Consider the following 12,121-nt stretch of genomic DNA (forward strand, 5'->3'; position numbering starts at 1 on the left):
ATAACTTATCACAGGTTTAAATAAATTCATATTAGCAACGGAGCAATTGTAAGGTATATTATCATCATTATCCGAAGCTAAGGAATCATATGAAGCTTAGGAGCAATAGGCATTGAATAGATTAGAGATTTTCTTAGCTTTGCCACCGCAGATTTAATTACACTTGTGCAGGAATACTTTAAAAAAAACAATGATGACGCCATTTTATTCTTAAATGTATCTCATGGCGCATACTAACTGACCCCATGTAAAATATATCAATATCAATGATTTTTAATTCGAGTTTTTATAAGTGTTTCACGCTAGCACAGAGTTGTAAATGACAGACGTAGGAAAATTTTTTAAAAAAAACAGGAATAACTCTGGTTGGGAATTGCGAATTTCTTTTACCCTGGGTAAAATTGAAATATTATAGCGGTATTAAAATAGTGAATCTAACCAGATAACCAACATGGCTAAAAACATGAATTGTTTAATGATGACTTGCGAAAATTATGTATGTTTGGAATTCCGACATTTGTCGCGGTCTGTCGTGTAAAATATAATTCAGATGAGTCAGCTTTCTGATATGTATTATTATTATCGATATTATATATTCTTGACAGAAACAAATGCTTTAACATTTGGATAAAGATAAGCATATTGATCTATTCAGAAGTCAGTTGTTAATACCGAACAGTTAATTACAATTCCAAAGGGTCATACTCAATGTCTTCTTCTTAATCAATTATTGCACGATACTTGTAAAGAAGTATTAGCTATTGAATTTCAACGTCATTCTTAAATTATGATTTGATAGTATAAATAAAACTTGTAAAAGTATCGAAAAATTGATTATAATTGATATATATTTGAATATAAACAAAAAAGGAATTATTCACATTATACTACCTACGGACCAGTATCTGTCCTAACATTCCTGAAAAGCACAATACAACTTGAGAGAGAGATTTAAATCTATTATATACGAAAATTATAGATTTATATTGATCCTTAAAATTAATTAATAATAAAAACAATTTAGAGTTATGTTATCACATCATATAGTATATAACAAACAATAATATTTGCTGATATTTTTTTATAATTGTAACACAACAATCAAGTTGCCGCTGTTTTCCGGCTAAAAACTATTTCATTACTCCTGATATTTCTTTTTTTTATTCTAGTCAAACATTTGCAGTTGTCAGTAAATTTAGTAAACTACCAGTCACCATGCCAGTTCAATTCTACTATCACCCGAACAGTCCACCATCTAAGGCTATTTGGATGATTTTGGAGCATATGGGATTGGATTATGAGCCTCATGTGGTGGATCTTTTCACTGACGAACATAAAAAACCAGAGTATCTGAAAATCAACCCTCTAGCGCAAGTACCCGCTATCGTGGATGATGGGTTTCCTATGTGGGAGAGGTGAGATTATAAGCTAAGATTCTCATGCCATTTTTCGAATCTATCCGGAAGCCTGACTTTGTTACAAGTATGGCTTGGGCATTTTAGAGTAGCGGATGATTTCAGATTCGAATACTTGGAAGATATTGAAATAAATGCAAGGGCGTAGTTCACTGAATGTGAAGAAAGTTTCATCAGCAACTATATCCGGAAGAAAGGATTTACATCCCAGAATTGCATTTCAAAAATAGGGCTTTAATAAAAAAAAATTGTTGGATTTGTTTTGACTTTTGGTGGCCAAACAAAAAGAGAACGATGATTCGTAATTTTCGTCTAAATCGATTGGAATAATTCATTTACTATTCAATTCGAAAGACCTAGTCCTAGTTTCTACCTGTCCACTTTAATGCTAGTTCCATACTCACGTGAATTCAATCCAACAGCGCAATCGACTGCGGGCTGTTAACTGATGATATTATGGAGTTTGCACAGGTTTCAAAAGTTTGAAATTAATTACCATAAAACCTATTTTATTAGTCGAGCAATGGCCGCCTGGTTGATCAATCAATATGGAGCACGATGTAAAAAATCCAGCCTGTACCCAACCGACGCAAAATCGAAAGCAATTGTAGATATGGCGTTGTACACTGATTCTTCCATCTACGAGGGAAGGCTTCTTCCATACCTTGTGAGTATACAAGCCTTTGGTGAAACAATTACGATACAATACCACGAAAGCTTATATAGTTAAAAATCCCCGATTGCGTTCGTCAAAAGAAAAAACTCCAATATTTGTTTAGAACATCGGAGGAGTGTTCAAGGGAGAGGGAATTGCAGAAGATAAGATTGATGATCTCAAGGCTGGTTTAAAAATGTACGAATACGCTCTCAGCAAACATAAGTTTATGGCAGGAGATCACCTGACAATTGCAGGTTGGTATACACTATACATATTTTGCAAAGTGCTTTTTATTTCTCCTTTTAATGAAAAAAATACATATTCAAACATTTATTTGTACTATAAGTCCATACTTCGAATTCAACAACTCCACTCATTGTCGAGTAAATTTTAGCAACGGGGCGCGAACTCAGTATAATGTTCAGGATAGCGTAGTTGCTATTCACAAATTTCGCCTTCGAATATTTTTAACGTTATTGCATTACAACCTTGACATTCGCAAATTTATAGTAAATTCATTATTTGCCATTTGGACAAGCCTCGTTCTTATGTTTATCTTTTTGTTTGTATTGTTGAGTTTACATACAGGCTCGCTTACTCAAATTTCCATTTTATCATCATTCATTGTGGATTTCTCAAAATTATCTTTTCTATATACATTTTAGATGCGCCGTTTTTACAATTAAAAAGTAATACTGATGATTTTCAGCTACTAGAATCTTTTTAAAACTTACAGATTTTTCGGCTTTAAATTCAATGTACGTCTTGTCGTACGTCGAGTTCAAAGGTTGGAGCGATTACCCGAACATTTCAAGATGGTTTGAGAAAGAAATGAAAGTGCTTCCTTGCTTTGCTAAATGTATCCAAGAGCCAAAAGACGTTTTTAAGGAAATGTATCAAGGAGCGCTTGCAGCTAGGAAACAATCTGAAGCACCAGCTGAGACTCCTGAACCAGAAGCTAACACCACCGAGCCTGAACAGAGCACAGAGACGAATGACCAGCAATCCGCATGATAACCTACAAACTCTTTTACCAAACTGTCAGTAATTTGATACATTATATTTTCATCATTTACTTTGCGCTTTTACAGAATAATCATGGTCGATAATTAATCAGAATTAATTAGGATATATATCAGCTCGTTTCATATATGGATGAATAATAAACAGAGCGGACATTTTATGATACTATACTGTTGTTTATGTTAATGAAAGAGAAATTGAAACGTAAAATCGGGAGGAAGTACGCCAGAAGTAGAAAGCCATCGCAACTTTTGAAGGGCACCCATGGTCAATTTAATTACCTTATCTTATTAATCAAATGACTCGTGTAAATTTAATAAACTGAAAAAGAATCTTCTGAACTATTTATTTTCACTTTTAGTTGAATATTAATTGAAATTTGCATAAAAAGCCAAATTGAATACTCCAGACAGTCGCCAGATCATAGAGCATGACCGAAAGCAAAGAGCTGTTATAAAACGAATAACTAGAATATTTGAAGGCACAACAACACAATGTGAAATTTAACGTCGGAATTAGCGACTGGGTTTGCATAAATTGAGAAATTATTTTTTATCAAAAGAATCACATTTTCGAAAATATAGAAAAGCAACATTTTATGAGAAGGATAAAACTGCCGAAAAAATTCGGAAACCAGCGTGTATTGCATATTCATCTATCCTGAGTAGGCTTGCACGTAATTGACAAAAATCAATTCCGTAATTACGGCCAAATCGATTACGTAATGACCCCGTAATTGCGATATTTTTTTCACACATTTAAACCTATCATAACAACCAATTTAATCCACTTCTATTCCGAATGGGACATTGAAGTTTGGTTTTCATATTCCCGGCAGTACTACACGCCGGCGACAGATGTTAAAGACAAATATCAAGGAGTGAATCCAAAATAATTTTATTCTGATTTTTATCTTTTGTATTAGCTTTGATTTTTTTTCCACTTCATCACCAAATTTTATGCGATCAATTTTATCATTACCAACACTGGTAATATATTTAAGAAACGATAGTTCACTTTTTTAAATCGTATTAACGTATTAATACGACTTTCGTATTAAATAAAAATTCCGGGTTGCTAATTTATTAATCAACTACAAGCGTATTCTCTCGTTTGATTATACTTTCGCTTGCCTCGCGACGAAGACTTGTTATTTCACCGTTTTTTACAATATCCGACTTCACTACTTAGTTAGGATTTTATAATAATTATTGATGCCGACTTATTGACGATATTCCGAATTCTATGCTTCATTTTACATTAAATCATTTCGCGGCCTAAAAGTTATAACATTATTTGCGATAAATTTAGATCAAATAATAATTATTTGCGCATTATTTAAAATACCGTACTTATATGACATGCCTTCTCCGAAAATACAAAGTTATATCGCAAAACAATGCATTTTGTGACATTTATTTTGCACTCATGAAAATATTAATTTATTTTTCTAACTCAAGTCGACAATCCTATTTGCCAAGATTGACACAAGTTTGGTCGAGAGCCGGTGGTATTCGAGTCGACGATAATTCAAAATAAGTTGCCGCATTTGGTAAAGACAGGTAATCATATTTGGCCGACATATTGCGAGGCATTGTGAAAAACATATTGGGCAATGCCAAGTCCGGATAGATATATAACGATAAAATCAGAAGATCAAGATCAGAAGTTCATCACTTGTAACAAAGTCAGGCTTCCGGATAGATTCGAACAGAACATCAAGATTTTGTAATAGAAAATGAATCTCGCGCAGAATAAACACGGGAAATCCCGTCGTATTGTTGTTTCTCTGCCGTTTCAATCGCTTTACCGATGCCGAAAAGACTAGGTTGCGTTGGTTCATTACGCAATTTCTCTTCCGTCTTTATATTGATGTTTGATAAGCGCGACATTAATTATCACGGCATTTACAAATAGACCATGTTTTATAAGTTGATCTCTTACATTCTTTAGTCATTTCACCCGAAGAAGTTGAAACCAGGTGTGTTGACGTCCATCGGTCTCAACACAATTCTATTCCTTATCTACGGTTAATATGTACATTGGCCATCCTAGATAAGTTGATAATAGGTTAGTAAATGACGCGTTATGCCTTCCCCATCTGCCTAACAAGAGAGATAAAAACGGCTGCGAATACCGGAACTCTAACTTCTTTTACCTAAACTTTAATCTTTTACAATCGACGGAATTGACTGCTCTGAAGAGAGCTCGTTTCAATCGCGAAAGCGCTCGACCAATAATTATGACTTTACGTAATTCGTAACTTCGATTCCGTAAATTACGTGCAAGCCTAATCCTGAGATTAGTAAATCCGCCAACTGAACAAAAACGAAGATTTGAGGTGTAAAATAGAAAACAGCATCTGATGATTGGCAGCTCAACCCTTATTTTATCTGCATTTCAAGTTCGTCACTGTTCATCTTCTTACGATTCCGATGAATAATATCTGAAATAACTAAAGCATAAAATTTAACTCTATCTTCTATAATAATTCGTGTATTAAATCTTAGATCAAAGACTCTTTTGCAATGTTGCATTAAAATATTCCATTCCGAAAAGGATTTGCAGAGTAGAGGGGGGGGGTAGGAAATTAGTAAGCCAGTTATTTGTTTCAGAAGAATGGACACATGACAATGCAGGAAGCATTAACTGAACAGTGACAATGGGTCCAGTAATCTCCTCTAACATAATTTTCCCCTCCCCCGGAATTCGAATACGCTTACCCTAGCAGAGTAATCAGAGGTACGATAGGGAGCGTATCCCTAACGCTTAGCACGAAGTTGTCAATACGGACTATGCAGCGTGTGTGTGTGTGGTTAAGAAGTCAATAGTCATTTATTCTACTTCAAGGTTTTCTCCCATGATTAAATCATAAATGAATGTCAAAATTACCTACCCAATAGTACGAATCCAACTATTAGGAAACCTAAATTGATATAAATTCTTGTTTTGACACAAAACACAGTGCTGGTAATAAACCCCAAAGCATTTCCAATAACAATCAACACATTCCAGGCAGATGAAGCAGACTTCTTGTCTTCAGCAAAATCAAGGTGGGTCACTGGATTAAAAATGAAATATTGTTAACAATGACAAAATAATTTTTATAAATGCTTCAATCATCAAACTGTTTAACACATATTAGAATTTGCAAATTGTAGATGCACAATAAGTAGAAGAGTGAGGTATGACTCCCCTCAAACATGAAAAATATTGATGTAGCGCTGATTGATTGTCGAACATATACCTGCAATTTTTTCCTCCAAAATATTGGTCAGTGGCGAAATATACTTGAAAATGTGATGCAAGCTTGTAACATCAGCAAAATCATAACATACAAATAGGACTAGCATGCCGTCAATGGCAAATCAACACTTTTTCACCATATGCACATCACAAACATTAATTCGCTACAAAAATTATTGAGTATTGAAAATAAAACTGAGGACAAAACATTTACTTTTCAACCCAACATATGAGATTGAGAGATGGGACAAAAAGGAGCTGAAAAATTTCATGTGAAAGGGAAACAGGAATTAAAATAAAATGAATCTAGGAAACTGCCCTATTAACCAATCAAATGCTCGCTATTATCAGTTAGTTACGGTAAGTGAGAATTTTTGTTAAGCAACATCTTTACAAATCAGAACAAAATTCTTCTTGTTGGAATATTATTTAATTATGAAAAATCTCTTTTCATGTAAAGTGCTTTATAAATGTTAATGGACTTGGAATATTAATTACAGCCAGGTGACAGTGGCTGTAAATCATCCATATGTTTGAGCTATATTACTGAATCGAGACTTGGAGGTCCAAATATTATATTAATTGCATGGCTAATATCACACTGAAATGATTTTAAGTAGTCATGGGACCCTGACAGAAGAGATGACCGAGTATATTATTTTCATGACTGGATGCATACGCTCGGTAACAAGTGAAAAACAATATTTCATTATCTTTGTGTTTTATGAATTCAGTAATATAGACTATATTATTTATACTAATACATGATATAAAGATCAATTAATGTCTATAACTTATTGAGACAAAAATGGGAGGGTATGTGAAAATATATATCAGAATTATTGGTGGACAGCCACATAATTATTTGGGAATTGGAACCTACCATTTATAATTGTCTGGAATATTCCATCTGAGAATCCAAACATGAAGAAAAGTGCAAATATTGAAATTAATGTATGAGATCCAACTGTCCAAAAAATGCAATAAATATAATTTCCACATTCAATGATTAATGCGAATAAATAACACTGTATTCGACCAAATTTTCTACCATATTTTCCAACCATCCATGATAACACTGCATCAGAGAGACCATATATGGCCATACATATTCCTACCTGACAAAAATAAATGAAAGAATTAAAATTATTTTTTCCATTAAAATAGATGTTATGATTTCACCTCCCATAGTCCTAAGTTTACGATAGCACATATCTATCTCATATTGAATGTGACTGCATGTAAATTCTCAAAATTGCTGCGAACACCTCCAAGCAATGACAGTCATAAATTAACAACAAATTAATTTGAATCTATAAATAACTATTGTTACAATTTTAAACCTACCCATTGTACACCTAATGAACATGAGGTATATGCTCTTGTCAATTCACTGAAAACAAATGCCATTGATAATCCATTGTATAGTGTAATAGGAATAAGTAACAAGAACGTCTTGTCTGCAACATGCTTTATCAATGATTGTGCAGTATTAACAGCTACATCACATATTCCCGTAGTTGTGCTCTGAAAATATGAACACTTTAGTCTGGTAATATGTGCAAATTTGATCAAAATACTGTACATAGATGTGAAACGGAAAATAATTCTAACCTCAGTTTTTTTTTCAGTCAACCCCAAGAAAGCAGTTTCTTCCTCATGATCAATACAAGATTTAGTTTCTGTAAAGAATAAATGAATAGTTCCATATCGAATGAGATAAGATTATGGTTACAAAAGAAGAATTCAGGTATAGTAAATCACAGACTTCTGAAATACCAATAAACAAAGAATGCACTCACAGCTGTTTGAGTTATGTTTGTGAAAGCCACACACGCATGATAACCTTTTTGGGCAGGTCTGGACCAGGCCATTGATTGAGATAATAACCCTAAACCTATTACATATTTTTTTTAAATAAAGAGGTAAACTTGTATTGCTAAAACAGAAGAAATTTGCTGAGGCCAATAATTAGGCATATAAAAAAAAAATATACAAAATATATGCAATATTGAAAAGCCGCATACTTTTGTATCTCCGTTATAAACTTTTAACCCCTCTGCAATTTCAATGCATTGGTAAAACTGTTTATAGATGGCATGCAGACCAATTAGCATTACAGGTCACCCATAGAGGGTTTTCATCGGAAGCTTACCTAACTCAGATAAGATTTATTACAGTGCTTACTATAGTTCAGACAGTTTTATTCACAACACATGAATAGCTAAATATTTTGAATATATCCATACCACATATTTTATCCATGTCACCATTAATATCATCTTTTTTTTCCATAATTTTTTCACCCATAATAACATTTTCATCTTCATGCGAGCCATCTATAGGACTAGTTTCCTTGATCTTCCATTGTGAAATTTGTAGGGACTTATTTTTAAAATCATCTTCATTTGGCAAAAGAAAGGCATGAACAAGAGTTGCTGTGAGTTCTAATAGTAATGCTATACTTATTAGAACGTATAATGAGATTTTGTTCACAGGTTTGTAATTCAAGATGTTCTCACTCACTATAGTCTCGTTTTGACAATCTGCAGATCCACATATACTGTAATCTACTTCTGATATGTTTCCAAGTGACATATTTGAATAATTGGCATTTTCACTTTGATCAAATCCATATAAGATAACATATGAAAGAATGTTACCGAATACCTGAAATGACAAAATAAATAATAACAGCCATAGGGTCGGCGCCCAAAAGCTGGATAACTTTATCCCTCACTAAAAGAAATAAAAGGATTTTTATTCCTGATTAATAGTACACCTGGTTACACCATACAAAAACGTTACCTGAGAAGCTTGGAAGGCTGTGAAAAAATATCCAGAAAATGAAATGATATACACATCTTCTGATTTTTTCCCTAGATTTGCAACCTGTTTTGCATATAATGTATTCATAAGTGACAGACTTGGGAATTGAGGAGATTGTAAAACAGTCATCAGAATTCCGGCAGGTAAGAGTGTGTAATAAGCTGTTAAATCAGGATTGCACAAATTAATAATTATATCATTCCACATTGACTAAGGGGCATTAAAAGTACAAATATTATGAGAGCTAAAAAGCAATACATAGCTTAATTTATGTAATGAAAAAATCTGATATAACCACCACATTTCTGCATGTTTTCAAAAGAACTGGTATAAAGCCAAAAATAAACTTTAGATATAGTGGCTAAAACAGTGGTTCTCAACCTTTTTTTCTTTTGTGGCCCACTTTTGATGAACAAAAATTGAATCAAAACTAACAACTTATCAATTGACAACTCAGCAATTTTTGATAGGTTTGTGGCCAACCTGAAAATGTTTCTATAGTCAACTGGTTGAGAACCGATGGTCTAAAACATTTTCAGCCATATTCAAAATTTTCTGCCTGGAAAATTGCCATAACAGGTTTGGTAATATTTGCTCCTCCTGGCTACTAATTCCCCAATACATACATATTTCTAAATAACTTATTTTCATATCCAAGAGATGATACACAATGAAAACACATAGGGCATTGTTAAATTTAGCTCCAAGTAAAGTTTTATAGCCATAATATTGAAATTACAGTTACAGTAAGGCAAAAAATCTTACTTGGATAGAAATTAGCCAGAAGAAAAATAAACATTGCAGTATCACCAACAACAACACATCTTTTTGCCCCATATTTATTTATCATAACCGGTGCACCAAATATGGCAAAAAAAACAGATATAAAATAAGAAATTCCGAGTGCAGTTGTTCCTGAAAAAGGTATTAGAGATGAGTACCACAGCCGAGTACATACCGTACACCTACTTTAAAGGCTGTTCGTATACGGTAATACTAAGATATGCTAAATCTGACCCAATCTCAGAATCTATCAAAGCATAGAATATCAATTATATTACTATATTCAGATATTAGTGATTCCAGACCATATAACTGGAGTGAGCTAAAAATATACACAGAACAACTTGAGAGAAATGGATAAGATTGTCAAATTCATCTCAGGACTAAAGATAATCAGGAATAGGGCTTGCCAAAGTATACCTACCCAATCCATTTTCAATGTTGATGCTTGATTGTAGATTGAATATTGCTACAAATGCAGACAAAAACAGAAACACACCAATCAGATAAAATGCAAAACTTCTCAGAGTCTCCCGTAGTTCCTTTTTTGCGCAAAGAGCGTAGCTCACCTTGGCATCTCTCATTGCAAATTTCACTTTGCGCTAATTTTAGTCTTTATAATCACTGGATTGAAGTTTCCCAATAAACTACTACAGGACTAATCACGAAAGCACGAAGCAGTATTACACCTGGTTTGGAAGCTTGCATCAAAGATAGATAGTCTACACAGTGAGACAGTGAGAAAGATATTGCTGTACCGGTACTGTCAGACTGTTTTCTCTCTAAAATCTCTCCATCTAGCTAGGCCTACCTAATATCTGATGAACAGAAAGACTACAGCACTAGCTTGAGTAAATTCAGAATGACGTGAAATATGTGAAAAACCTTCCAAAGACCACCTCCTTGACTCTGATGAATCTTTTGTGTTAATCTCAATCTCAGGATCCTATGAAAAAATATTCTCAATACCTTTATCCTTACTCTCACCCTTCATAACCAATAAATTGCAATACCTACAGACCTACCTCAGTATCAATCCCTTAATCTAATTAGGCTATATGATACCGTACTTAAACTGTTGGTACCATCTGGACTACAATTTGGCATGTCCTTGGTGAGTGAAAAAGTTTAGCCCACCTCTTTATGCACTCTTCTTTGGTTGGGCAATTTGGCATTTGACTCCAATTATAATCAGCCTGGCGAAACCATTTTTTGTCCTCATATTAAATAAATGATGCTCACTCGTGTTTGGGAAGCGGGGAATCCCCATTTATCGGTAGTTTGTCAGAGCCGATGGACCTTTCCCCGACCTTTGACACCCGAAAAATTCTTCCTCACCATTGCAAAATTTTCGTAGCTTATTTTTTAGGAGTGGTTTCGCGATTCATCGCATACAACAATCTGTTTTTTAAAAGTATCGGTAAAAAATTTTAGCCTCGTCTGTCACTAAGCTACGTCACTTTTTGCATCTCGCTGATCGGCCAATGTTAGCAAATAAACAAGGAAGTCGATGCTCGGGGAAAGGTCCATTGACGACGTGCTTTCTATATTAGAAATACTCGTTTTTATACTAAAATAGATTTGATGAGAGCAATAAGTTTATTTCGACCTCATCATCAGCATAACAACAAGAGAGCTACGCACAAATATATGGACACGTTAGACCAGAGCGAATCAGTCTTTACCGGTACCTTTGACGCTACCGGTACCCTCATGCCTCAAAAAAGTTCTGAATTTCCAGTAGCAAGAATTTTGCAGAATCAAAACGTACAGCCAGTCATGACACTGACTAAAATCCGTGTTCCCATGGATAAAAAATAATACAGCAAAATTTTAGACGAAATATCAAATTTCATAGAATTCACGCAAAATTTTGAAATAAATAAAAGTAATAGCCTTCTAGCGAAGAAATTAATCTTTAACCACTGAAAATTTCAAATCAATTGGTCCAGTATTCGAAGAGGAAAGCAATTTTTTAAAAACGTGTCAAAGAACAAGAACAACAACAACATAATATTGAAACGATCGTAATGGCCACTAAACGTGTCCAATAAAATGATTGGTTAAAACAAATGAATAAAACAAAACTGATTATGAAATCAGGAGAGCAAACAAAACGGTAGATAGGATTTAAAACGTACAGAATGTATATTGGATAGAAGAGTTT

General features: G+C 33.8%; 2 protein-coding genes across 3 annotated transcripts; one reads left to right on the top strand and one right to left on the bottom strand.

The window, feature by feature from the left end:
- The first annotated feature begins 1,173 nt into the window (after window positions 1–1,173).
- On the top strand, window positions 1,174–3,173 carry LOC120332578 (glutathione S-transferase D4-like). Its single transcript, XM_039399857.2, has 4 exons — window positions 1,174–1,415; window positions 1,932–2,082; window positions 2,195–2,327; window positions 2,810–3,173. Exons 1-4 carry the CDS (start codon window positions 1,216–1,218, stop codon window positions 3,085–3,087), a joined length of 762 nt encoding a protein of 253 aa, XP_039255791.2. The 5' UTR covers window positions 1,174–1,215; the 3' UTR covers window positions 3,088–3,173.
- A 255-nt stretch (window positions 3,174–3,428) lies between these two features.
- LOC120332961 (protein unc-93 homolog A-like) lies at window positions 3,429–11,247 on the bottom strand. 2 transcript variants are annotated; one of them, XM_078119311.1, is made up of 9 exons: window positions 10,379–11,204; window positions 9,937–10,086; window positions 9,151–9,332; window positions 8,592–9,012; window positions 7,957–8,024; window positions 7,686–7,869; window positions 7,226–7,456; window positions 5,993–6,157; window positions 3,429–5,551 (listed from the first exon to the last, which is right to left on the bottom strand). In XM_078119311.1, the coding sequence occupies exons 1-9, from the start codon at window positions 10,536–10,538 to the stop codon at window positions 5,481–5,483; spliced, it is 1,632 nt and encodes a 543-aa protein (XP_077975437.1). In that variant the 5' UTR covers window positions 10,539–11,204; the 3' UTR covers window positions 3,429–5,480. The 2 variants fall into 2 exon arrangements, with proteins under 2 accessions (XP_077975437.1, XP_077975438.1); XM_078119312.1 differs by lacking the exon at window positions 9,937–10,086 and having other exon boundaries at window positions 10,379–11,247.
- Window positions 11,248–12,121: the final 874 nt, after the last annotated feature.

The sequence above is a fragment of the Styela clava genome, chromosome 13 (genome assembly GCF_964204865.1).
Source record: "Styela clava chromosome 13, kaStyClav1.hap1.2, whole genome shotgun sequence".
Lineage (NCBI taxonomy): Eukaryota > Metazoa > Chordata > Ascidiacea > Stolidobranchia > Styelidae > Styela > Styela clava.

Bases quoted from the DNA above. Each gene is read 5' to 3' on its own strand.
- LOC120332578 (XM_039399857.2), top strand. From the start codon at position 1,216: ATGCCAGTTCAATTCTACTATCACCCGAACAGTCCACCATCTAAGGCT. The intron at 1,416-1,931 runs GTGAGATTATAA...CTATTTTATTAG, and splicing joins GGGTTTCCTATGTGGGAGAG to TCGAGCAATGGCCGCCTGGT. The intron at 2,328-2,809 runs GTTGGTATACAC...TAAAACTTACAG, and splicing joins AGATCACCTGACAATTGCAG to ATTTTTCGGCTTTAAATTCA.
- LOC120332961 (XM_078119311.1), bottom strand. From the start codon at position 10,538: ATGAGAGATGCCAAGGTGAGCTACGCTCTTTGCGCAAAAAAGGAACTA. The intron at 10,087-10,378 runs GTAGGTATACTT...TACCTTTTTCAG, and splicing joins CAACATTGAAAATGGATTGG to GAACAACTGCACTCGGAATT. The intron at 9,013-9,150 runs GTAACGTTTTTG...TTGTCATTTCAG, and splicing joins CAGCCTTCCAAGCTTCTCAG to GTATTCGGTAACATTCTTTC.